Source organism: Mirounga angustirostris, unplaced genomic scaffold, assembly GCF_029215605.1.
Source record: "Mirounga angustirostris isolate CCGP_5_RB_7025 unplaced genomic scaffold, mMirAng1.0.hap1 SCAF_4, whole genome shotgun sequence".
Classification (NCBI taxonomy): Eukaryota; Metazoa; Chordata; class Mammalia; order Carnivora; family Phocidae; genus Mirounga; species Mirounga angustirostris.
The window spans coordinates 156,583,992-156,609,657 of NW_026991712.1; the positions used below are offsets into that span (position 1 = coordinate 156,583,992).

At 49.9% G+C, this 25,666-nt stretch overlaps 1 protein-coding gene and 1 long non-coding RNA gene across 2 annotated transcripts; both read left to right on the forward strand.

Annotated features, from left to right (window-relative positions):
- Positions 1-15,910: 15,910 nt before the first annotated feature.
- On the forward strand, positions 15,911-18,430 carry LOC123858374 (uncharacterized). The gene is made up of 4 exons (XR_006794151.1): positions 15,911-16,274; positions 17,421-17,514; positions 18,201-18,253; positions 18,405-18,430. It is a non-coding gene; the product is annotated as an uncharacterized LOC123858374 (long non-coding RNA).
- Positions 18,431-18,502: 72 nt separating this feature from the next.
- On the forward strand, positions 18,503-18,971 carry CUNH1orf210 (chromosome unknown C1orf210 homolog). The gene is made up of 2 exons (XM_045899114.1): positions 18,503-18,521; positions 18,643-18,971. Exons 1-2 carry the CDS (start codon positions 18,503-18,505, stop codon positions 18,969-18,971), a joined length of 348 nt encoding a protein of 115 aa, XP_045755070.1.
- The last annotated feature ends 6,695 nt before the right edge of the window (positions 18,972-25,666 follow it).

Below are 25,666 nucleotides of genomic sequence, written 5' to 3' on the forward strand. Positions count from 1 at the left end.
GCGGAAAGGGACCTCTCTCGGACCTTTTAAAAAATTTATTTATTTGAGAGAGAGTGTGAGAGCCAGAGCCAGAGCGAGAGCGAGAGAGAGTGAGAGCAGGAGGGAGAGCACAAGTAGGGGGCGGGGCAGAGGGAGAAGTAGAAGCAGACTCTCCACTAAGCTCGATCCCAGGACCCCAGGGATCATGACCTGAGCTGAAGGCAGATGCTTACCTGACTGAGCCACCCAGGTGCCCCTCAGACCTTTTTTAAATAAAGGTATCAATCTCATTCATGAAGGCTCTGCCCCTGTGACCCAATCACCTCCAAAGCCCTACCTCCTAACATCACATTGGGCATGAGGATTTCAACTGAATTCTGGGAGGACACAAACATTCAGATCATAGCATAGTCCTTCTCTAGGAACAGGTTAATGAAACCAAGGTGGGGACAGGCCTGCAGCTTCCCAGGAACCCGTGCTTGCATGCAGATGTTTTCCACACCCCTCCTGTGGGCCAGACCCCGTGCCACATGCTGGGGCTGCAACCACAAGAAGGACAGACACCATGCTTTGGAATGTTTAGCCTAAAAGGCAACCGAGATCCTTTCATGGCAGAGACCTGAAGACTTGAAGCTTCAGGGCATTTGCTGAAAGAATGGGAACCAACTTACTCTTCTGGGTAAGGCCCATGTTTTACTGGGGTTCCTGTTAGGGGCTCAGTGTATGATTTAGTGACACATGTAGTGATGTCTGACCCATACTGAGGTTCCTTTGGAATGATGTTTCTTTTGTGTGTGGGGGGGGGGAGGGGGGAGATCCAAGTTCCAGAATGACAGTTTCAGAACCACAGGATCTGATTTGGCCAGAACAATGCACAACCCTGATTGTGGTACTTTCTTTCCTGCATGTGCTGCTAATAATGACTCAGTCTGAGAAAAATGATAACAGAAGCTGTCTTTTCCATTTTGACTGGAGAGACATGATGGACCTCCCTTCCCCCCACTGACCACCTCTACACACACACACACACACACACACACACACACAACTATACCCAGCTACTGCCCGGCTACAACGTGTGTGTGCTTCTTCAGGGCCAGCTATACTCTCCCCTGGCCTCCTGTACCTCTCCCTAAGCTTCGATTTCCTTCACTACCTGGCCAGTATCTCCTGTTGGACAACGAGCTCCTTGTGGGCAGGGACCACAGCTGCCCATAATTGACAACACCGCAAATAATCGGCTCTCAATAAATATTCAGCAAAAAATAAATGTGTGTTTGTTGTGTTATAACAGGGAAAGGCATGGGTAGGGGCTGCGTCTTCCTTGGAGGGAATTCCCAGTTTCCATCATCCCACCAAGGGTGGTTCCCTCACAGGACTCCAGCACCAATCAGCAGCCTGAATCGGAAGTGGATTCACTCCTGGGGGAGACCGTTTGGACCGACGCACTGGATGGCGTGAACATTCACGGAGGTTCTCTCCGGGGTCCACATTGGGTTGAGAAAGAAGTGAAACCAGAGGGAAGGGGTGAATGCCTGGGCTTTGAGGTGTTTCTCTCAGAGAAGAGTTTCTTCTCCCAGGAGTGAATTATAGGAGGAGCAAGAACTACCGCTTCAAGGGTGAAGTCAGGAGAGGCGGGGTGTCGGCTGCGCAGCTTCTCAGATCACACGGACCCATGCGCTGTCCTACTGCGCATGCCCGACAGGCCGCTCTCCCCCACTTTCCGCTTCCTGTGTGGAGTCCGCACGTGACGGCATCTCTACGCGCCCACGGGGAGCGTGCTCGGATGTCTCGCCGCTACGGCCGCGTGACAGAAGCGTTTCTGAATGCTTACTCTCGATTTTTGCCCTCATCTCCTTGGAACAGTTCTCTGACGAGTGCTGGGCCGCCAGCCACATTTTGAGTCGCACTAGTCTAGTAGGGTAACGGAGTTGGGGGGACAGGTGGCTGGGGTCAAAGGTGAGATCTGAGTTTGTTTTAAGGGGTATAGCGTTTCTGGGGTATGGCAGTCTATGGTGTGGCTGTGCGCGTGGCAAGGAAGCGAGGGCCACAGGAAACAAGAAGTCCAACAGGGTCATCTGTCAGGGTGTGCACCTTTTCCCTTGCTGTTCAGAACACACCCGCGCGTCTCCATAGAGCGCACGTATAAAGACTCTGCACTGGACATTTCCAACACAGGCCTTTCTGATTTGTTACCATCTCCATCTTGACTGTAACACAAGACTCTTAAACTATCTCAACATGGAATTCAGTCTTTCCTACACAGTGGTTCTAAGTTCTCTTGGGGTGTGGTGGGAAGGACAGAGCTCCTCCAAAATGATGGGGTTCAGTCGGCTGTGTTGGCCTCCTTGGCCAAGCATGACCAACGAGTGTCCTACTTGACCCCAAGGTGCTCAGAGGACTCCAGACCATGAAAGACGGCTGTGTTTGCTTATTTGGGGCCAAGGACTGCTTTTCTCCAAGACGGACCACCCTCCATCTTCCAGTCTCTTCTGTGAATGGAGGTTGGGGAGCAAGGAAGGAAAGGAAGGGGGGTGGAATAGGGACCCCCCCAGACCATGTTGGGTCATGGGCAGGAGGCTGGGTGGGAGCTCACTCTTAGAGATGAGGATTGGCTGGCTGGCCAGGGCTCCACTTAGATTGTACTTCAGATAGTGGTGGTCCTGGGGAAAATATCCTTTCCCTCATCCTAGGTTTACATCAAGGGACTACCTGACCTTTCACCTGACCCTGTGAAGAAGTCAGGGATGGGGCTGGTGGTGCCTGACCGGGTTTCCTCAGTATCAGAATGATGGGCAGTGCTGGCACTGTCTACAGCCACAGCCGATAGGCTCCTATGAATCTCATTCTCCTGAGAAGGAGGAGCAGTGCTTTTTTTTTTTTTAATAGATTTTATTTTTTAGAACGGTTTTAGATGTATGGAAAAATGGAGAAGATAGTACTGAGTTCCCATATATGCCACACCTTCTTTCCCCTGTTAACATCTTACATTAGTATATTTTCTTTTTTTCTTTTTTTTTTTTTTTAAGATTTTATTTATTTGATAGAGAGAGACACAGCAAGAGAGGGAACACAAGCAGGGGGAGTGGGAGAGGGAGAAGCAGGCTTCCCGCCGAGCAGGGAGCCCGATGCGGGGCTCGATCCCAGGACTCTGGGATCATGACCTGAGCCGAAGGCAGACGCTTAACGACTGAGCCACCCAGGTGCCCCTTACATTAGTATATTTTCCATAAGTAATGAACCAGTATCAATACATTAGTATTAACTAACGTCCGTGGTCTATTTGGGTCTCCTCAGTTTTTTCCTATGCCTTTTTTCTGTTCCAGGATCCCATCCACAATATCACATTACATTTAGTTGCCATGTCTCCTTAGCCTCTTCTTGGCCTGTCAGTTTCTCTGGCAAGACAGTTTCTCTGACTTCCCATTTTTGATGACCTTGACAATTTTGAGGAGTACTGATCAAGTATTTTGTAGGATGTTCCTTTATAGGAATTTGTCTATAAATGTTTTTCTCATGATTAGGCTGGGGTTGCAGGTTTTGGGGAACAAGGCCACAGAGGTAAAGTGCTATTCTCATCCTTTCATATCACAGCTACATCCTATCAACATGTTTATCACTGTTGATATTGACCCTGATCACCTAGCTGAGGTGGTAGTGGTCAGGTTTTTCCACTGTAACGTCACTATTCTTTTCCTGCCTTTCTTCACTGTTCCCTCTGAAGTCCCTATGCATAGCCCACACTTAAGGAGGGGGGGATTTATGCTCCCCCTCCTTGAAACTTCACATAAATTATTCAGAATTCTTCTGAAAGGGAGATATGTCTCTCTTCTCCTCCACTCATTTATCTAGTTAAGCATTTATGTATATCACTATGGACTCATGTGTATTTCTTTCATGCTTTGGGTTATAATCCAATGCTACTTTATTATATTGCTTGGATTGTTCTATCTTTGGTCATTGGGAGATCTTTCAGTTGACTCCTCCATTCCTTTGACATATCCCCACCAAAGGGTCTTGTTGTTGTTGCTGTTTGTTTGTGCTTCAGCACTTCCTTATTTCCTGGTACAAAAAAGATGCTCCAGGTTCATCGTGTATATTCCCTGGTTTAATCCTAGAATCAGCCATTTCTGAGGAACTGTGCCTTCTTTTATTTGAGAATGGCATTAGAAACCAGAAGATGGGTGCCAGGTATGTTCATTGCTGCTGGGGTATTACTCCTAGGCCCTCCCAGCAGACAGAGCAAGGAAATATATGTGTTTATGCCAACTGGTGCATAAGTATTTCTATATTTAATAATTTGTATTTATATTAAGCTAAACATGAGTTCATAGGATGTCTCCAACTTTAATCCATTACTACATGGGTCAAGGGCAATGCTTTTTATCTTAGAACCACCCTCTCCCTTGCCAAACCCAACATTCATCCCAATTGTTTGATTTTTTTTTTAAAGCATATTTTTCAGAAACGGATCATATCTGATAGTGAGAGCTTGACCATAAATAGAACTAAATGTACTTTATGAAAATGATAAAAGGTTAACACATGATTATCAGTGAATTCACCTCAAGTATCCGATTTCTAAAAAGGTTACTTGAAAGACTTCTCCTGGTAAGAATAGTCAGGAAAACTCTGAAATAGAAGATTGATGAAGGGTGTTCCAGCCCTATCAGATTGTATTTTCCAAATTGGCCGCAACAGTATCTCCCATTCCACGTGTTTTCCTTACAATGTGACCTTGACATTTGCCCCACTGGGAGGTGGGGTCATGTTTCCTCTTCTTGGCTTTGGAGAGGACTGAGTCGTTTGCAGTCAAACAAATGCAGAGGATGTGATGCTCTGTGGGTGAGAAAGGCTAGGCAGCTTCTAGTTCCTAGAAGCGCCCACACCATCACTCTGAGCTGCCATGTAAACAGTCCCACCTTGCTGAAGCTGCCATGCTGTGAGGAAGCCCAAAGTAGCTCACGTAGAGAGAGCACATAAAGAAACCTTGAAGCTACGTGATGACAAAGGGATGACAGGCCAGCCCCCCAGCTGCTCCAGCTCTTCCCCTCCAACATTTTTCCAGTCATAGTTACTGTCTGATAACCCAATGAGCCCAAACCACCCAGCCAAGACTTTCTGGAATTCCTGACTTACAGAGACTGGGAGATAGAATACAAGAATTTTATTTGAAATGACTAAATTTTGGGGATGGTTTACTTCACAGCAATATTTGCCAGAACATTAAACATATTACATATAAAGTCCCAGTAATTAAAACAACATGGAACTGGCCCACACATAGACCAATGGAAGACAACATCCAGAAATGGACCCAAATACATACAGGAACTTAGCATAAATAAAAAGTGGTATTTCAAATCAGTAGGAAAAGTTGGTCTTAATAAATGGTGTTGCAACAAATGGCAGCTGTCTGTAAAAAATGAAGTTGGGTCTATACATCATATATCAAGATAAATGCCGGGGGCGCCTGGGTGGCTCAGTCGGTTAAGCTTCTGCCTTCGGCTCAGGTCATGATCCAGGGTCCTGGGATCGGGCCCTGGGTCAATCTCCCTGCTCAGCAGGGAGTCTGCTTCTCCCTCTCCCTTTCTCTCTGCCCCTCCCCACCGCTGGTGCGCGCGCTCTCTCTCTCCCTCTCAAATAAACAGTAAAATCTTAAAAAAAAAAAAAAAAAAAAAGATAAATGCCAAATGAGTCTAAGATTTAAACATTAAAAATCAAGCCCACAAAAGAACTAGAAGAAAATGTGGGTGAATTCCCTTCTAACATTTTTTTTAAACGAATTTATTTATTTGACAGACAGAGACAGAGAGAGAGGGAACACAAGCAGGGGGAGTGGGAGAGGGAGAAGCAGGCTTCCTGCAGGGAGCCCGATGCGGGGCCTGATCCCAGGACCCTGGGATCATGATCTGAGCTGAAGGCAGATGCTTAACAACTGAGCCACCCAGGTGCCCCATTCCTTCTAACTTTGGATTGGGTAGCCTTTCTAACTAGGCCTCAAAACCCACACACTTTAAACGAAAAGGTTAATCAAATTTAGTGTATGTAAGAAAAACCTGAAAGGCAAAAATAAGAGGTAAATGTCAAAAATATTTGTAACTCAGGGTGCCTGATAGCTCAGTTGGTTAAGTTCTGATTCTTGGTTTCAGCTCAGGTCATGATCTCAGGGCTGTGGAATCAAGCCCCAGGTTGGGCTCCCCGCTCAGAGGGAAGTCTGCTTGTCTCCCTCTCTCTCTCTGCCCCTCCCCCCCCACCCCCGCTCATGCTCTTTCTCTCTCTGAAATAAATAAATAAATCTTAAAAAAATTTGTAACTCGTATTACAGATTAGAAATCAATAAAAACACATAAAATCCAATAGATAAATGGGCAAAGACTATAAAAAAGATAACATGTTAACACACAATTCCATGATTATGAACAGTTTATAGGAAAGTAAATACAAATGGTCCTTTAAAATATGAAAATGTGCTTGGTCTTACTTATAGTAAGAATAATTCAAAGTAAAACTCTTCCTGAGTACCATTTTCATCTACCAACTTGGCAGAAACACAGTCTTGATGAGGCTGTGGGGAAATAGGTATGTTTGCATATAATGCATGTTGGTGTAGCTCCCAAGGAGGGTGATTTGGGAATATCTGTCAAAACCACAAATACATTGACTCTCTGACTCACATTCTTGGGAACTTATCCTTGCAACACTATATGTAATGGCAGAAGATTGGGAAAGACCGAAGTGTTAGTCAACACGGGACTGGTCAAATAAGTTTTGAGGTAGCCATATGATGGAATATTCTGCGGCTGTAAAAATGGTTGTAAGAAACTCTCTACGTCTATATAAGGCTCTCCAAGACACACTAATTAGTGAAAAAATAAGTTGCAGAACAGTGTGTGCAGTATGTTGGCTTTTGGGTACGAAAGGAGAAAATATGTATGTATATTCATAGTGCTTGTATTTGCATAGAGGAACTGGAAAGACATACCAGAAATTTATAAGAGTAAGTACTTGGGGTGAGAGGAATAAGGCAGCTGGGAGCAGGGGGTTGGGAGTGAGAACTGTCACTGTCTACCTTTTCTATTTTTTTGACCTCTGACCCATATTTGAGAGTAAAATAAAATTCATGTGACATAAAGGGAGTCCAATACTTCACATTTATTTCCTTGATTTGAGAAAAGGCAAAAAACATTCTGCTATACATGAGACAACTCAGGAGTGCGAAGGTCTGGCTGTGGTCTTAAGTACCACTTTGGAGGGAGTGCTCAGCTGCTCACCAATCGAAGCATTATTTTCTTGACTTTTAGCTTAGGAAAGCAAGGGCCCATTTCCTATGGTCACCCCAATGGGTTGGGTCCAGTGTTGTCCAAGTGACCCTCATGTTCAAGGGGGACAGAAAAGCCCAACCCTCCAAGGCCCACCAGCGTCCCCTCCCCTAACAGGTCACTCAGACCACACACTAATTTATGCCCCTTCCGTGGTCTCCCATGGTCTTCCATCGTGTTCCACGTGGCTTCTTAAACTGCCCTGAGGGTTTTAGATTGCATGTAAATGTGTGTGGAAACATGCTACAGGTTCCTTTGAAAATGCCCATGAATTCGACTTAATTTTTTATGTGAACAAGTTCCCAGTCTTCTTGCAGAAATGGTGGTGGAATTGAGACCCATGTGGGTGAAACTGTTATGCAAATTATGCACAAAAAACTATTGGCAAAACTTAGGGCTGGGTCCATGGAGGGTGAAGAACATGAATCTCTCCAAGTTGCCCCTCAAAATTGACATCAAGGCCATAGGAATGTGTCAGATCAGTCCTCTGCTAAGTCACAGAGACTCCTCCCAAGGAAACCTGCCAGACAAGGGTGGATTACCTGGGTGTCCATGCAATTATTTTTCAAAATAAACAGAGTGAGAGTTCCATCTTTGCTTCTTGGATTTCAGTCAAGCTATTATATACAAACTGTGTAAAGTCAGTATGTGAAGTTGAATGCTGCTTTGTTTTCCCCACTGATGTTAAGGAGATGGGTGGTCCCAATATGCCCCTCCCCATTACATTCCTGTCTTCTCCTAAAGCCTGCCCTTGTGTATTGGCTCCTAGAATATTTTGAAAAGTATTTAAGATATTTCTTTGTTATGTGCAACCCCAAATGCTGGTGTCTTTATATATTCCACAAGTGCTTTATCTCTCTCTCCTCTTGGTCACAATTGCTTTTTGAAAAACCAAATAAAATGTTGCCTACGCAACTGATGAAGTTTTCTTTTGGTTGAAATAAGCAACACGTTCACCCAATTCCTAAGTCCCTGTCTTTGCCTGAAATTGACTTTACCAATAAATCATTCTGATAAGCAAAGAAGAAAAAAAGAAAAAGTAATTCTTTTAAGATTTTTTTAGGTCAGCTGTTGGTAACAAGGCTTAACTTCCCTAGCAACTAAAGCCATACTGTTGATTCAAAACCAGTTTTTGCTATTCTTCCAGGAAATAACTATATTTGAGAGGAAGTCTGTCAGCAGATGCTTCTGGAACATCAGGCTGAGGCTGTGTTCCTGGAGTTAGCCAGTGAGTGTGTGTGTTTTCGCCCTGGGCTAAGAAGATGTGCCCAGTGTTTGTGACAAGCTGTGATGAGGACTGCAGATTACTTGGAATCCATTGTATTCTTTCTCCTTGTTGGAAAAAGAAAGCTTCTGAAAACAAGCCCTTATTTAAAGGAAGCCCCCGTTAATCCGATAAGGCTTTGAATGAAGTCCCTTTCATGCAAACTGCTTGACAAAGGCCATTTGGCCCCGAGAAACCCTATGAGGCCAGAAGCTGGAATGAACACCCCACAGGAGGGTTCAGACAGTTCAAAGCTCAGGACTCACTTCAAACATAACAGGTGTTTATTGACCTTGGTCCAAATGAAAATGACCCAGTAACACAAGCAGGAGCCTTAGGAACAAACCTCCATCACCATGACTAACAGTTACTGAACATTTACAGGTGCCGGGAAAGGGTGCTGATGCCTTCTCGAGGGCTCTCTGCCTTTGAGGTTTCATTATTATTTTCCTCATGGTACAGGTGAGAACATGCATGCTTCTTAAAGGCAGCTAAGTGCTGGAGCTCAGCTCGGACCCCAGACCATCTGCTTCCCCGCCAGAGAGCTTCACTGTGAACGAGGCGGGCTACACCGTCCTTCTGGATGGCAAGCAGCTTCAAGTCTCCGCCCGCAGTCGCTGGGGGGCAGCTACCGTCAGCATGTATCATCCCCCAAACTCTTAAAAACGATTTAAGGAAGCCGACCCGCATGCGCTCTGGAAGCATTAGAGGTTTTCCTCTGGGAAAATGAGTTCCGTGCCTGCCTGCCGTGCTGGGTTACGGTCGTGGGGAGGCCCAGCAGAGGTGGGGCCTTGAAGATCCACCAGGACCTTGCTTCACCCGTGCCACCCAGAAATCCTAGGGCCAACAGCACACCACACAAATGACTCATTGTCCTTCTGCCTCAAACAATAGCAGGCCTCCTCAGAATACAAAGCACATTTGATGAGAGCAAGCTGCCACCAGGGACCACAGCCACACGTCGGGCAGAATCCACAACCCCAGGGGAACGAAGGGGGTGCTTCCTACTTGTTCCATCTCACGGGAAATATTGTTTGAGGAGAAGAAGTAATGACAGCACAAGTCCATGAGCTCCTGTGATCCATTGCTGGTGACACGGAGATGACACGGAAGTGTCTGAAGACAGGGCCCCAACTCCCACTCTCTTCTTGAGACCCTTTTCCCCTGGAGGCACGCTGGTGCTCTGCCAGCTCCATCCTTGCCACCTCTCTGAGGACGGGTTGCTAGCCCACCACCAGGGTGAGGGCTCCCTGCCCCCGGGCGGAGACATGCCTCCTTTCAGCCGTACGTGGCACCTGCCACCAGAGCATTTCCACATGGGAACGGCCCCAGCACTCCCGGGGACTCACAGGTGGGCACCAACTTCCCCCCTTTCCCCTTTCTTACCAGAGCCCCACGAGAAGGCAAGGATGCGGGAGAGATGATTGCTCCCATTGCCTGGGAAGTGGGGAGGCAGGGCTGGGTGGGGGCAGCATGATGGGGCCACTCTGTCCAGCTGGTCTGCCCCCTTGGCCACTTGCCTGGGCATGTCATCCCTCAGGAGAGGGTGGGGTCATCCTCTGCCAGGTCTGCTGAGCTCTGTCCTCCTGGACCCAGTTACTCCAGAGATAGCTGATCATGGGGGGCTACAGACTGCTACCTCATGACACTGGGCACATGTGAGCTCTAATTATATATCCAATGTGGCAAGATGGAGATGGCAGCTTGGGAAGAAGTTGTCCCATGAACCCGGCTGTTGGACTGATGTGGCAACCATCAGAGGAAATTATACTGGAGTTTCCGGGTGGTGTGGTTGGGGCTAGAAGAAGCTTGGTAAGCATTTCTTTCATGGCTTTGTGGAATACTGTGGCCCTGGACAGGTTTGTCCTCCTTGAGGAAGTGAGGAAACACTGGAAGCTTCCATCCCCCGTGTTTCCCTAGTCTCAGGTCTGGGTCTGGGAAGCTCCACCAGGATATATCCTTTGAGCTTACCTCAGTGAAGTGTGACTTCTTGGTGATGAGCAGATCAGGAGATTTGTTTCACTGAGCTTCAATCCCACTCCCCACTGGGGCTACGTCAGTCACTGTCTGAATGCTGGGGCATGTCCAGGAGGTCAGCGCTGGCAGACCAGGAGCAGGGACAGGCCAGCCTCCAGGGACCGTCGGGGTTGAATGGTGGAGGAAGAATGTCCGGTGGTCCTAAGGAGGTGTTGACTCCACCTCTGGGAGGCTGCCCATGACTGGGACCTGGAAGCAGGCAACCACCCTCCAGTGGCTTGCAAGAAGGAGGGGTCCTCTACCTATTTCAAGGGGCCATCTGTTTACAACAGAACAGAGCTTCCTGCATAGAGAGTGCAAAGGGTTAACACCAGTTCTTAACCTGGAAAGAGCAGGTGAGCCCCCTGGAATTCTAACTGATAAAAACCTATCATCCATCTGATAAGTTTTTACTGAGCACCTACTCCATGCTGACCTGTGAGCATATTTGTGACTGTGTTCACAAGCATTTTCCTGCTCTCATCAGCTTCTCAAAAGGGGACCGCAACCACCCGAGGCTAAGACCCCCAGGGCTGCCCCAGGGAGGGGTTGGGCCAGATGGAGAAGGGAGTGGGTGCAAGGTGGGGAGCAGGATACCATGTTTTTTTTTTTTTTTAAGATTTTATTTATTTATTTGTCAGAGAGAGAGCACAAGCAGGGGGAGTGGCAGGCAGAGGGAGAGGGAGAAGCAGACTCCTCGCTGAGCAGGGAGCCCGATGTGGGACTCGATCCCAGGACGCTGGGATCATGACCCGAGCTGAAGGCAGACATTTAACCGACTGAGCCACCCAGGTGTCCAGGACACCTTGTTCTTTGCTTGCTCAGCATCCATTCCCTGTTCTTCTATTAGCAGTGCCCTCCATTTCTTTTGGGAGGTAAAATCAAATCTTTGAAGTGACTGCTGTCTGTCACTGCAAATGATTGTGAGAAACCGAACCCCTTGATGGTAAGTTTTACTCACAGAAGAGGGATCTAGGTGGGATATAACTGGAAAGGTGCTTGACTTAGAGTCAGAAGACCTGGGTTCGAATCCTGTCTCTTCCATTTACTAATAGAGCTATTAGCACGTTTTCTTTAGTCCTCTGATTAGCAGGTGGAGTTAACATGCTTCAGGGCATAGTAAGACCATCATCGGTCTGTAGACCCCCATCTCAGGATCACCCCACGGTTCATCTCGTAGGGCATGTCTGTATCAAGAACTGTATCCGCTGGGTAACCTCCATTTCCATATGCCACCATCTGCTGACCACCTCTTATTCTTTCAACCTACTCTCTCTGGCACCACCAGCAATGGCTCCTAAAATCCACTTTTTTGGGTCCCTCACACTTCCTGCATCTGGTCCTCACATCCTCTTTACCCCACCCAGAGTGCATGGGCCAGCATGGCAAACAATCCCTTGCCCACAGCTCGGCTCCCTTGCCCCTCTCTGGTTTTATTCGATTTGCCAGGCAAATCCCCAAACCTGGCCGGATGATTCTCTCTCCCAAACCCCAGGATGAAGAGTTCACATCTTCTAGAATCCCAGTACCAACACCCCCCTCCCCCACTCTTCACCACGGGCTGATGCCCTTGCTTCCTGTTTCTCTGGAAAAACAGAAGCCACCAGAAGAAAACTCCCTAAGGCTCCCATCATTTCACCTGTACTCTCCACTTTCGTCAGAGGGAGTCTCCCTGCTCCTGTCCAATGCCAACCCCCCACCTGTGCACTTGACCCCATGCCCCTTGATGCCTTAAGGACTCACACTCCCATTGTCTCTTCTCTCTGTGTCATCAATTTCCTCTCTCTCCTGGATTGTTCCTATCAGCAGACACAGATGGTCTAAAAGCTCCTAGCCTTAAAAAAAAAAATCCTCCCTGGATCCCACACCTTTCTCCAAAAGTCTGCCCTGCTTCTCTCTTCCTTTTACAACACAGTTTCTTGATGGAGTTGCCTTCACTACCTCTGTTCCCATGCTCGTTCATGCATCGCTCATGCATCATACACCGTGCCCCGTCGGACATTTGTCCCCACCACACGTGAAAGTGCTCTTGTCAAGGTTGCCAGGGACCTTCACATGGCCTACTTCGAAGTCAACTTTCAGTCCGTAGCTTAGCTGACCTATCATCGGCATCTGCCATAGCTAACCAAGCCCTCGCCCTTCAAACACTTGCTTCCCTGGCCTCCCGAACATCTCTCTGGTGTGTCTGCCTCCTACCACGCTGCCTAGTCCTAGCCTCCTTTCCTCTGCTTCTCCTCCCCTCCCCAACTTCTGCTTCTGGCAAGCTCCAAGGCTCGGCCCTCTTCTCTTTCTACATTTCCTTTGGGGCATCTCATCTAGATGATTGGCTTTAAAAGTCATCCACATTTTGCTGGTTCTCAAACTTGGATGTCTAGCTCTTCCCTTCCTGCTGCATTCAGGCTAGTTTAAGGTACTGCGTACTTAGGATGCTACCTGGATGCCCCACGGCATCTCACAACTAACATGTCCACAACTGGGGTCCTGACTGCCCTCCCAAATCTGCCCCTTTCAGAGTCTTCTCATTTCAGTAAATGACAACTCTCGCCTACTAGTTGCTCGCTCAAAACTCTGGAGTGATTCTTGGTTCCTTTTTTTGTTTTCTCAAACCCCACATCCAGTCAGAAAATCATGTTGGCTTTACCTTCAGAATATGTCTAGAGTCTGAGCACTTCTTCCCATTTCCACCTGACTGATGGATGCCACATTCCCTCTCTCGTGGATGATAGCAACAGCCTCCCAACTGGTCTCCCTGCTTCTACCCTGGCCTCCTCTAGTCCATCCTTCACACAGAGTGAAAGAAGGTCAGCCCTTCTCACTGAGGGAGGGAAGGATAGAGCCACGTGAGCTGGTCCCACAGGCCCCTCACATAGCCCCTCCCAACCCTCCCCACTGACTTGTCTCCCTCCAGCCGGCCTCTTTTCTGTTGCTTGGATGAGCCAGCGTGCTTCTCATCCCTTGGTCTTTATTCGTGTTGTTCCCTCTTTCTGGAATGCTCTTCCCCCAGATATTGGCATGATTGCTATCCTACCCTTAGTCAGATCTCAGCTCAAACATTCCCTCTTCCGTGAGTCCCCTCTTTTTTTGATGTAGAGTAGCAGCCACCTCTACAACTCCCTATCCCATGAAGCTACTTTACTTTTCATAGCACTCATTATCTGAACTAATCTTATTAATTTCTTTACTTGTGTGTTGTCTGCCTTCCCAACCAGAACGAAAGCTGTATGTCAGGGGAACTCTGTCCCCAGTGCTAGCTAGCTAGCACTGAGCTTACCACATGGTTGCCAGGGCTGCCATGGAAGGTTGTAATGGTTGTTCACTGCATCAGAGCTCCTGGCTGAGGGGCAGGTGCTGACATACAGCCTGTTCTCTGCTCTCCATGCACTGGGGGCATCCAGCAGGTTGCCTTCTGCTGTTTTGCAATGCGTGTTGTATGGGCTGGTAGTGGCTCTGTGATGGGTGTTCAATAAGTATTCACTGAATAAATGCCTGATGGATGTGCAGACCTTGTTTTCTTCTGTGGAACTTCATGCACATTACCTTCTCAGGGCCTTATTTTCGTCATCTGTTAAAGGGATAATTAACATCTATTTCATAATGTAGTTATGAGGTTTAAATGAAATAGTTCATTAAAAATCTAGCACAAATATGATTAGATTTGTATGAAATACCCAGAATAGGCAAATCCACAGAGACAGAAAGCAGATTAGTGGTTGCTGGGGGCTGGAGGGAGGAGGAAATGGGGAGTGACTACTTAATGGGTTGGGGTACCCAGGCGGTGTGATGCTAGTGTTTTAGACTAGATAGAGGGATGTTTGCACAACGTTCCGAATGTACTAAATGCCCCTGAACTGTGCACTGAAAATGGCTAAAATGGTGAATTGCATGAATCAGGTTATGTTATATGAATACCTCAATTAAAAAAAGAACCAGCACAGCTCCTAGAACTGTTAGGTGTTCAATGAATAGCTTTTGAATCCTATGATCATGTCCTTGATTCAAAATCAAAGCAAGACCCCAAACCTTCCTTGGTTCCCCACTGCCCCATCTGGGATACTATTCACTTTCCTCTCATTCATTTATTTCAGAAGCATTTATTACTGCCATTTTAGATATTGGGGATATGGAGAGGAACAAGACAGACACAGACCCTTGCCCCAGAGTTTACTGGCTCATAGGGGACTGTGCCAAATCAAGATAAAATCACAAAACTGTGCGGTCAGTGCTAGCTGGGAGAAGGGCCAGGGTCTTCGGGGCCCAGAGGAGGGGAGGAGGGACCCAGACAAGGGCATGTCAGGGAGGGCTGGTCTAGATAAAGAGGCACTGGAGCTGGGGCCTGAGTGATGAATTGGCCTGGGAGGAATAATCAGCCGGGTGGGAGATGGACAGGTGGGGGGTGGGGCTGGAGGGAAGGGTTGGGGTCCCAGGAAGGGCACATGCAAAGCCTGGGAGGGGCAAGCATGCTGGGTCCTAGGAATAGAGAGCCGTCTGGCGTGGCTGGCGCAGTGTGCGGGGTAGGTGACGGACAAGGCAGGAGAGTTCGGAAGGGGCCATTGACAGTAGGAGTTCAACTCCATGCTAAGATAGTCAAGGTCCTGCAGGTTCTCCCGGCCCCCCCCTCCCCCCCGCAATGACAAGCCCTGGGGGCAGCCCTTGCTCAGGCTGTACCCTGTGGCTCCCTGTGAATTCTTGTGCCTGCATGGCTTAGTTCATAACACTTCCTCCTTTCAATATTTACTGAGAACCTGCCCTATGTCAGGGGCCTGCTGTCAGAACCCGGCCCCACTGTGAAACTCCTTCCACCTGGCCCCACTGTAAAACTGCAGTGGGAAGGTGGGAGGTCTGCCCGGAGGGTGCTCTGGGCTAGAAGGTGGAGCTTGCAGGGGGAAGGCGGGGCTAGTCCGGGAGGACCAAATGCTCTTGGAAGGTGACTCCTGAGCTGGGTCTTAAAGAGCAAGGAGGCACTAGGCTTGGGGAAGAGGAGTAAGGCAATAGGGAAAGGTTCAGAGCTTAGCTCTGTGGGCTCCCAGGATCCTTGAGATCCAGATAAAGGCTAGAAGCCTCTATCCTGGTAGACACCTAGGCACACAATAAACCCCCAAGGGCACAGATACACTCCCCATTGACCTCCACATCCGCCCCCCCACCCCCACCCCGCGAGGGCTCACAAACATTTTTGCAGGCAATTTTGAGTGTTCTTGGTCCCTGTGGCTTTGCCCGGGAAGAACTCTCTCTTCCTCCCCTCCAGTTCTGGCCCACCGCCTTCCAGGGCCTGCAAAACTCCGCTTCAACTCTGGACTTTGTACCTGTCATAGGAAATTCACTAGCTTATCAGGGCCCTCAGCCCGAGCAGTTGCCTGTTGAGATGTCTGCCTGTCCCTTCTAGGGCTTCCTGAACTCCTCTCTGGATCCCAGCCGCAAGGCCACCCCCCCCACCAACTTCCCACACGGCGCTGGGGGTGGGGGTGGGGCCTGCGCCAGAAGATCACCGCAAAAGCTTGGCAAGAAGTGTTCTTAGTTCTCCTGATTGGAGGCGTTGCCTGCTGCCCGGCCCTCCGCCCTCACCTGCGGATTAGGCCCCGCCTGCCTGCGGCGTCCCCAGGTGAGTCAAGCGGCAGCTCCGGCCCACCCACCTGTCCAGGTTCTGCCCGCCCCAGCCGGAAGCTTCCTCCTTGGACTGTGCACAGTTCCTGCAGGTGGGGAGCAGAGGGGAAGACATTGGGGGGCCTGGGAGGGGGATCCCACAGATCCCTGAGGGCTCCTGGGAGCTTTAAAAGGAGCCCCAAATCAGGGTGGGGTGCGTATGTCTGTGAGATCAGAGGGTGTGTGTTTGTCGGTGGAAGAGATGTGACCTGTGGGGGTAGGGTGACAGCCTGTGGGGGTGTGTGTCCTTGACAAGAATTCACAGGGACAGGGCAGGCAGGAAAGGAGTAGGAGTAAAATCTTAGAGACATCAATTTGAATACAATTCATTTCCATTTAAAATCTGATTTTTCTGAGGATCCAGTGCCTATTGGGGCCTGGAGTAGGCACCCAGTGAGTGAATGAGTGATTGAGCTCTCCTTTCTGACGCCCCCCCTTCACTCTCCAGCTCCCCCATCCTCCTCTGTTACCTGCCCTGAGCAGCTGAGCACCAAGCTCTCTGCCAGCACCAGGGCACACATTAACCAGCCCAGGCGTTGGCCCCAGGCAGCTGCCCATCTAGTACCTGGCCACTTCTGCTGGATAGTTGCCTGTGTAGGCCAGGGAAGGGGTCCTCCAAGGGGGTCCTGGGACAACCTCACAGGCAGATATGGTCTGATTTCACCTGGAGGGATAGGGAACTCAAAATCCCGAGGAGGGGGTGGCTGGGAAACAAGAGGGAAGGTGAGCTGGGAGGGGTGTGTGTGTGTATGTGTGTGTGTGTGTGTGTAGCACGGGGAGGGAACTGTGGACAAGAGGCCTAGTTTGGCCCGAGGCCCCTGTGCTGGGCTGTGGGGACTGGAAGAACATGCTGAGGAATCTATGTGCAGCCCTTAGGGCCTGGGGAGCTCTGGAAGAATTTTTAGGAGTAATGGGGTCAGATTTGGGCTTTAGGCCCATCACTCTGGGGAATGGACTGGAGGTGGGGAAAGATGGATTAGGAGGTCATGTAGGAGTCGAGGAATAGGATGAAGGTGGCTTGGATGGGGCAGTGGCCAGTGGGTGCAGGGGAGGGGCAGAGCCATTGCAGAGATATTTAGTTCCAGGAAGAACTGATGGGGCTTAGTGACGGGTTGGAGGAGAGGAGGGAGGGTTTCATGAAGATATCAGTATTAAAGAATATGGGAGGTACTCCCCTAAACTAGATGCTTCTCTCCTAGGTGCTTTCCCAGCCTGGATACTCCTCCGCAGTACTCCTCTGATTCAGGTGCTCCACCTGCACATTATCTCCAGTCCTAGGCGTCCCTCTGACAGGTACTTCCCTAACCTAGGTGCTCTTCCTCTAGATACTCTTCAGATTCAGGTGTTGCTCCCCCAGGCCTTCCTCTGACTCAGGCGTTCCTCCTCCTGGTATTCCCAAGCCTAGATGATCTTCCTCCAGATACTCCCTTAATTCAGGTGCTCCCTCTTGCTCCTCCCTAGCCCTAGGGGTTCTTATCCAGATAATTTCCTGATCGAGGTGATCTGCATTTGGCTACTCCCTGAATACTGCCTCCCTCTGGGGGCAGACGGAGGTCGATGGACAAGCCATGTGTCTGAAGAGCTGAGGGTCAAGGTGGGGTGCAGGAGCTCCTGACTGAGGAGGAGTGGGGCCCCCTGCCTGGGTAGGGACTGGCACTCTCCTCCACATGTGGTCTCTACTTTGGTTCATTAGCTCTGAGCGATTGCTGTTGTCCAACCCCTGGGAACCAGAACCGCCTCTGCCCCCCTTCCCATCCTCAGCCTACCAAGCAGTGTAGCAGACTGGGCTCTGGGCCCTGGTTTCAGAGACCTGGGTTCAAGTCCTGGGACTTGGGCTGAGTTAGTTCACCCTCTGGGCCTCAGACTCCTCATCTACAGAGAGGGGATAATGTTGATACCCACATTAGAGGGGTCTGTGAGCCCATTGCCTGGTGCCTAAATCAGACACAGTGTTGAGTAAGTTCCTGCATTTTTTTCAGGGGCTTGCAGAGCCGGACCCCACGGTGTTCCCTTACAAATAGCCAATTTCCAGGTACACAGCTCATTTCTCTTTTGTGCACAACTGGTTATGGTCAGTCGTCCAGTGTCCAGAGTTTGTGCAGCGCCCGAATGTGGCCGTGCGTGTGCCCCGGGGAATGTGCACCTGTGCTCCCTGGACACCCACTTGTATGTGTATCTTCTAGGACTCTGGCCTCCAGGGCTGCCTGGCATCTGGGGGTTTCTGTGGCGCTCAGGCTCTTCTGGCAGAAGCCGAGGCTCACCGGTGTCTTCAGGCCCCTCCATGAGTGAGGCAAACCAAAGTGAGTTTGGGAAGGAGGCCGAGGAGGGGGGTTGGGGGAAGGACCCTGTCTCCACACCTTTTGGTTTCCCCAGGGAACCCATCTGGGGCCCCCATCCATAATGCTGTCCCTCCCTCTGCAGCCACCGTGGGGCCGGGGCCCTCAGAGCTCCCAGCAGCATCAGCTGTGTCCCCTGGACCGGGCACTGGGGCCCGGGCATGGCCTGCGCTGGTAGGGGTCATCCTGGGGGCTGTGGTCCTCTCCCTCCTCATTGCTCTTGCTGCCAAATGCCACCTCTGCCGCAAGTACCGGGCCAGCTACCGGCACCGCCCGCTGCCCAGGACGGCCAAGGTGGTCTGCCCGGAGGTGGGTGACGAGGACGACGACGACGGCTTCATCGAGGACAATTACATTCAGCCTGGCACTGGCGGGCTGGGGACTGAGGGTAGCAGGGACAACTTTTCCTTCTGAGCCCCAGTCTTTAGACCCCCTCCACCCCCCGCCCATACCTGACAACTTAAGGATAGTGGATACTACAGAGGGGCCACAAGCCTCAGGGAGAGAGGGATCTAGGGCTTCAGGGCTAACCAGGGGTAGAGCAACCCTCCCTTCCCTGACGCTAGGTACTAAAGGGACAAACCCTCTCTCGCTCGGTAACCCTCAATGGCTCCCTGCTGTTCTCAGGACAACTACCAAGGGCCTGGCTAGGGGAATAAGGCCTCTTTCAGCCTCTTGGTTCACTTTCCCAACCTCACTCCCTACTAAACGAATTATTTGTTATTCCTCTTCTCCCTCATGGTGTTTCTCCATGCCCTTTTTGCTCACACTCTCAACCCGGCCTACACTGCCCTTCTGTTCTCTCAAATCCTCTGTCCCCCGGTGGTGGGGGAGGGGACTCACTTGGTCGAGCGGCTGGCTCTTGATTTCTGCTCAGGTCATGATCTCAGGGTCCTGGGACTGAGCCCTGCATCGGGCTCCCCGCTGAGGTTTCTCTTTGTCTGTCTGCTCCTCCCCCTGCTCATGCACACGCACACACTCTCTCTCTCTCAAATAAATACATAAATCTTAAAAAAAAAATCCTCTACGACAGTGATGAAAATCCCTGGCCAATAGAGTCCCTCTGGCCTGCCTACCTGCCGGCATTTCTGGTGTGCCAGGATGATAACAGTTGAGCTGGTGAAAACCAGTGTGCCAAGTTTCTTATTGAAATTTTTTCAATAAAGTAAGTAATCTAAATGGTTATATGACATTTTTCACAGGTAGTAATAAATCTATTTTCATTTTAAATGAAAGTAAAAAGGAGTCACTAATTTTTATTTTCCTGAATTGGGACTTGTGCATTAAAGTGTTCCTTGTCGGGGCGCCTGGGTGGCTCAGTCGGTTAAGCATTTGCCTTTGGCTCAGGTCATGATCTCAGGGTCCTGGGATCGAGGCCCGCATCGGGCTCCCTGCTCAGTCAGCAGCGAGTCTGCTTCTCCTTCTCCCTCTGTTATCTCTCTCGCTTTCTCTCTCTCAAATAAATAGATAAAATCTTAAAAAAAAAAATGTTCCTTGTCACTCCTAGCTGGAAGACACGGCTCATGCATCCCTTCCCCCAGGACGCCTCTCGTGAGCCCTCCCTCTCACTGCACCCTGTGAGTTCCTCTTCCCTTCTCTGGCCATGGCGGTGGATTTTAATCTGTATTGGAGTTTGCACAGCCCCCTTACTGTGCCTATCTTCAGGGCTAGACTGTGAACTCTCTGAAGCCACAGGCCGTGTCTCATTCTGTGTCCTCATTCTTGTGCAAGGTGGATGCTAAATAAATATTTGTCACATTTGTTTCATTACTGCAGGCTGAGTAGTGAGGAGTTGAAAGGTGAGGGAGTGAGTTGAATGTGGGAGACTTTCTCAAGAGTTTGATGAAGAGGAGGAGGGCAGGCTCATCCTTGCTGGTGGGGAGACTGGGGCAAGGGATGCTGTTTTGGGGTGTATGTGTGATTCAACAATTCCATACGTTACTTGGTGCTCATCATGACAAGTGTCCTCTTAATCCCCATCCCCTATTTCACCCATCCCCCTGCCCCCCTCCCCTCTGGTCACCATCAGTTTGTTCTCTGTAGTTAAGAGTTGTCTTTTGGTTTCTCTTTTTTCTCCCTTTGTTCATTTGTTTCTTAAATTTTGTGTATGAGTGAAATCATATGCTATTTGTCTTTATCTGACTGACTTATTTTGCTTAGCATTATGCTCTCTAGATCTCTCCTTGTCATTGCAAATGGCAAGATTTCTTTTTTAGAACTGAATAATCAGCTGAATAATATTCCATTATATGTGTGTGTGTGTCACTTCTTCTTTATCCATTCATCTACTGATGGACACTCAGGTTGCTTCCATAATTTGTCTATTGTAAATAATGCTGCAATAAACATAGGGGTACACGTACCCTTTTGAATTCGTTGGGTAAATAAACACCCAGTAGTGTGAATACTGGGTTGTAGGCTAGTTCTTTTTTACATTTTTTCAGGAACCTCCATACTGTTTTCCAGAGTGGCTGCATCAATTTGTGTTCTCACCAACAGTGCACAAGGGTTTCTCTTTCTCCCATTCTCCATATCCTCTTGTGTCATTGATTTTAGCCATTCTGACCGGTGTGAGGTGATAGCTCATTGTGGCTTTGATTTGCATTTTCCTGATATTGAGTGATGTTGAGCATCTTTTTCTTTTCTTTTTTTTTTTTTAGAAGCCAGTTTTTTTTTTTGTTTTTTTTAAAAGATTTTATTTATTTATTTGACAGAGAGACAGCGAGAGCAGGAACACAAGCAGGGGGAGTGGGAGAGCGAGAAGCAGGCTTCCTGCCGAGCAGGGAGCCCAATGTGGGACTCGATCCCAGGACCCTGGGATCATGACCTGAGCCGAAGGCAGATGCTTAACAACTGAGCCACCCAGGTGCCCCTGTTGAGCATCTTTTCATGCGTCTATTGGCCATCTGTATGTCTTCTTTGGAGAAATGTCTGTTCGTGTCTTCTGTAAAACTAAAAGACAACCTGCTGAGTGGGAAAAGAGATTTGCAAATGACATATCCCATAAAGGGTTTGTATCCAAAATGTATAAAGAACTTATACAACTCGGGCACCTGGTGGCTCAGTTGGTTAAGCGACTGCCTTCGGCTCAGGTCACGATCCCAGGGTCCTGGGCTCAAGCCTCCACTTCAGGCTCCCCGCTCAGCGGTGTGTCTGCTTCTCTCTCTCTGCCTCTCCTCCTGCTTGTGCTCTCTCCCTCTCTCTCTCTCAAGTAAATAAATAAAAAATTTTTTTAAAAAGAAAATAAATAGGGGCACCTGGGTGGCTCAGTTGGTTAAGCGACTGCCTTCGGCTCAGGTCATGGTCCTGGAGTCCCGGGATCGAGTCCCGCATCGGGCTCCCTGCTCGGCAGGGAGTCTGCTTCTCCCTCTGACCCTCCCCCCTCTCATGCTATCTCTATGTCATTCTCTCTCTCAAATAAATAAATAAAATCTTTAAAAAAAAGAACTTATACAACTCAATACCAAAAAAACCAAATAATCTAAGCAAGGGAGGCAGTTTTAAGAAGGGAGAAAGTTAAGCTTTTGGTCGAAAGCAATGGGAAGAGAATTAAAGGGACAGCTGACTCAGGAGGGCAGGAAGCAGGTGGCTCCAGCAGCCTGAGGACAGGAACGTACTCTTATGTCACTTGTGGGCATTAATGAGACTCCATACCTGAGACCCCCGAGTTCTTGATTCCAAGTTTTAAGTACTCAGGTGACAGAATGTCATCAGCCCAGTTTGGGTCAAGTATCCACCACTAGTCCAACCAGCTATGAATGGTGGCAGGCTCCTGTAGTGCAAATGTGATTTGGGGAGCCTGCCTATTTGTTGCAGGTCATTCCCAGACAAGGGGAAGTCATCATGAATCAGGTGGCCACCCTGCATATGCCCATTGGATGCAGTGCTAGCCTTTGAGAAAAGAGCCAGCACAGAAGGAAGGTGAGGGCAGGACTGATATAGGGAGGAGCTTGAGAAAAAGGCAGGTCAAGTTGGGCTGTAGTGTAGGGTCGAGGGGTGCCCTAGGCGGGGGTGAAGCTGAAGGGTGGACCAGATCAGCTAGGGCTTTGGTGCCAAGATAGCTTGCATTTCAATATGAGAGCAGCTGAGGCTCATCTGTGGACTTTTTTGGTCAAGGAATGATGTAATCATGATAGAAAAGTCATTCTGGATGCTGTGCAATGGGTCGGAAGGGAGAGACCCAGAGGGAGGTGATACGATCTGCCTAAGGTATGGCAGGGAACAGAGAGATTCCAGAGACACAGGGAAGGAAGGGGTGGCAGGCTTGCTGCTGCCAGATGTGGGGAGTAGGAAGGAGGCAATGAAGTCGCCCTGGTTTCTGGTTGGGTGGCTGGGCAACCTGGGGAGGGGCCGGCTTTGAGGGAACAAGGATTCAATGTTTGATGCGCGATTTCCAGGGGGAAGTGCCCGGGGACAGCTGGATTCACCTGGGAGAAGTCCGGCCTGCAGGTGTGGGTTTGGGACTAGTCTGCAGTGGGGTCCCTGAGACCCAGGAGTGAATAAGATCAGGGGGCCTGTGTGGAGTGGAGGAGGTACAGAGGACTAACTAGGGGAACACTGACATCTAAAGGCTTATCAGCAGAGGAGGACATGACAGGGGAGCCCAGTGCACTTGTCCCCAACCCCGGCCGTTGTTCCTGAGTCCAGAGACAGTCTGACCCTCGCAGGCCTGGAAAGTCCCTGTGTCTGGAACAGCAGCATAGGCTGCCCCAGCCCAAGACCTTGAGAAGGACCTTGAGTAGCAGAACTAAGGGGCTGAGGGCACGTCCTGAGCAAGCGAAGAGCCGCTGGGAACGCAGCAGGGCCTGTTCCCTGCCCTTATGTCCCCTCAGTGCCTACCTAGAGGGGCTGTCCTGCCTGAGTTCTGGGCCAGAGAGCAGCTCAGCTGTCCCCATGGTCACATATTCTTCGGGACCTGAGTCAGAACCTCTGAAGGATCCAGGGAAGGTAAGGGCTTGTTTTTCCTGAGCCCAGCACCCAGCAAGGGGCAGCAGGGAGAGCTTCCTCCCAGAACCTGCTGTGGGTGTTATGCCTGGCTGAGCAGGCCCCTAACTAAGGTCATAGGAACCTTGGACCCTGTCCTGAGAGGCTTTCCTGGATTCCTCTGAGGAGGGGTTTCCACTGTGCTCTGCATGCTTGGCCCCATGCACAAAGAGGGAGTGTGATTTGGGTCCACAGGTTCAAAGGCCCAGTGATGCTAGAATCGTGGGAGGCCTGGGACTCAGCCAGACCTCTCTCTGTCCTCCCTCCCCTGGCTTCAGGCCCTGGCCCCAGCCTGCCTCTGCCCCTGGCCCTCTGTACCCTAGCCTGTAGAATACAGCAAGTGTTAGCCAAACCCCTCTGGGTACCCTCAGGGCTAGCTCCCTACAGCAGGGGGGCAGTCTTCATCCTGAGGGCGGAAGCTTGCCAAGCTTCCTTCCTCCTCATTCACTCTGGGCTGGAGATTTGACTGTGTCTGTTTCCCAGGACTCAGGTCAGAAGATCTGGGGCACCTGGGTGGCTCAGTTGGTTGGGCCTCCGACTCTTGATTTTGGCTCAGGTCATGCTCTCAGGGTTGTGAGATTGAGCCCCACCTCAGGCTCTGTGCTCAGTGCGGAGTTTCCTTAACATTCTTTCCTCTCCCACCCTCTCTCCCCCTCTGCTCCTCCCCCTCCCCCCCCCCGCCATGCACACACATACATACTCTCAAATAAATAAAATCTTTTTTTATATATATTTTATTTATTTGAGAGAGAGAGTGCGCATAAGCAGGGGGAGCGGCAGAGGGAGAGGGAGAAACAGACTCACTGCTGAGCAGGGACCCCGAAGCGGGGCTTGGTCCCAGGACCCTGGGATCATGACCTGAGCCGAAGGCAGATGCTTAACCGAGTGAGCCACCCAGGCGCCCCATAAATAAAATCTTAAGGGAAAAAAAGAAAGAAAGAAAAGAAAATCCAGTGAGGGCAGCAAAGGACTTGAATTAGAATCTCTGATAGTGTAGAATATAATAACAGTAAGATCAACTGCCCTGCTGGGCAGGCACCCCCATTTTACAGACTGAGAAGTTGAGGCACAAACAAGTTAACTGCAGCTTGCCTGCTTCACTCAGCAACAATGCCGTGATCTCACCCCAGAGTACCGATAAAACAGATCTAGAGAAGGAACCTCTTGGTATTTGGACTTGCCCCCATCCTGCCCGGGATTGGCACCCCCCTCCCCCGAGTGAATGGGAGCTGAGAAGTGTCAGGGCGCAAGCTCCAGGTTTGGAAGGGCAGGCTGCGAGGGCAGAAGTGGTATGCTGCAAGCCAGTCCCTGGGGCTGACTTGCATGGCTATGCCCAGAGGAGCCTCACAGGTCCTGGGCAACAGTCGAGAAGGCAGCCCCCATCGGCGTGCAGACAGCTGAGCGTGAGGGGGCATGTGTTGGTCCCCTGAGGCCTGGAGGAAGCTCCTCTAGACAACTGAGTGTCCCCAGAAGGCCTGAGGTCTCACGTGGGATGTAACTGGATATAATGTAAGAACCACCCAGATTGGAACAGATCATAAGTTTCTGGAACATGTTCTTCCAGTATCTGTCCAGGTGACACGGCTGCGAACCTGGAATGTGACTCTTGAGCCCAGGAGGAACCTGTGGCAAGTGCCTCTCTCTACCTCCCCTGCTGCCCAATGGGGACCTCCCCGGTCTCTCCATCAGCTCTTGCTTCGCTTTGCTTTTTACCCAATACCAGCTTAGATTTCAGGGTCCATTAGGTCAACGTTTCGCTAACATCCTCCCCTTACCTGCCCCATTGTCCCCCAGGCCTGCATCTTGGCCTCTGTACGCTGTTGCAAAAAGCCTGTGTTAATGCCTGGTGCCCAGCCTCCCAGGGGCTCTCCAGGCTTCCGGCAACCTTGCTGTTTCCTTGGCTAGATTCACCTCTCCTCCACAGCAGCTCTTTAAAACGGCCTCTGCGTCGCAGGGAGAGTAGCTGTTGGCCAGGGCCTCCCTCCACTCCCTGCTCCAAACTTCCCTGGTTTGCATTCTTTCTTTTCTCCTATCACAGTGGCATCCTAAGCCCAAGGCCTCCGGTGCGTGCCCTGCAGCCACCCTCCCTGCCTCTCCACTTGGGGACTTTAAGAACAGCCTCTTCT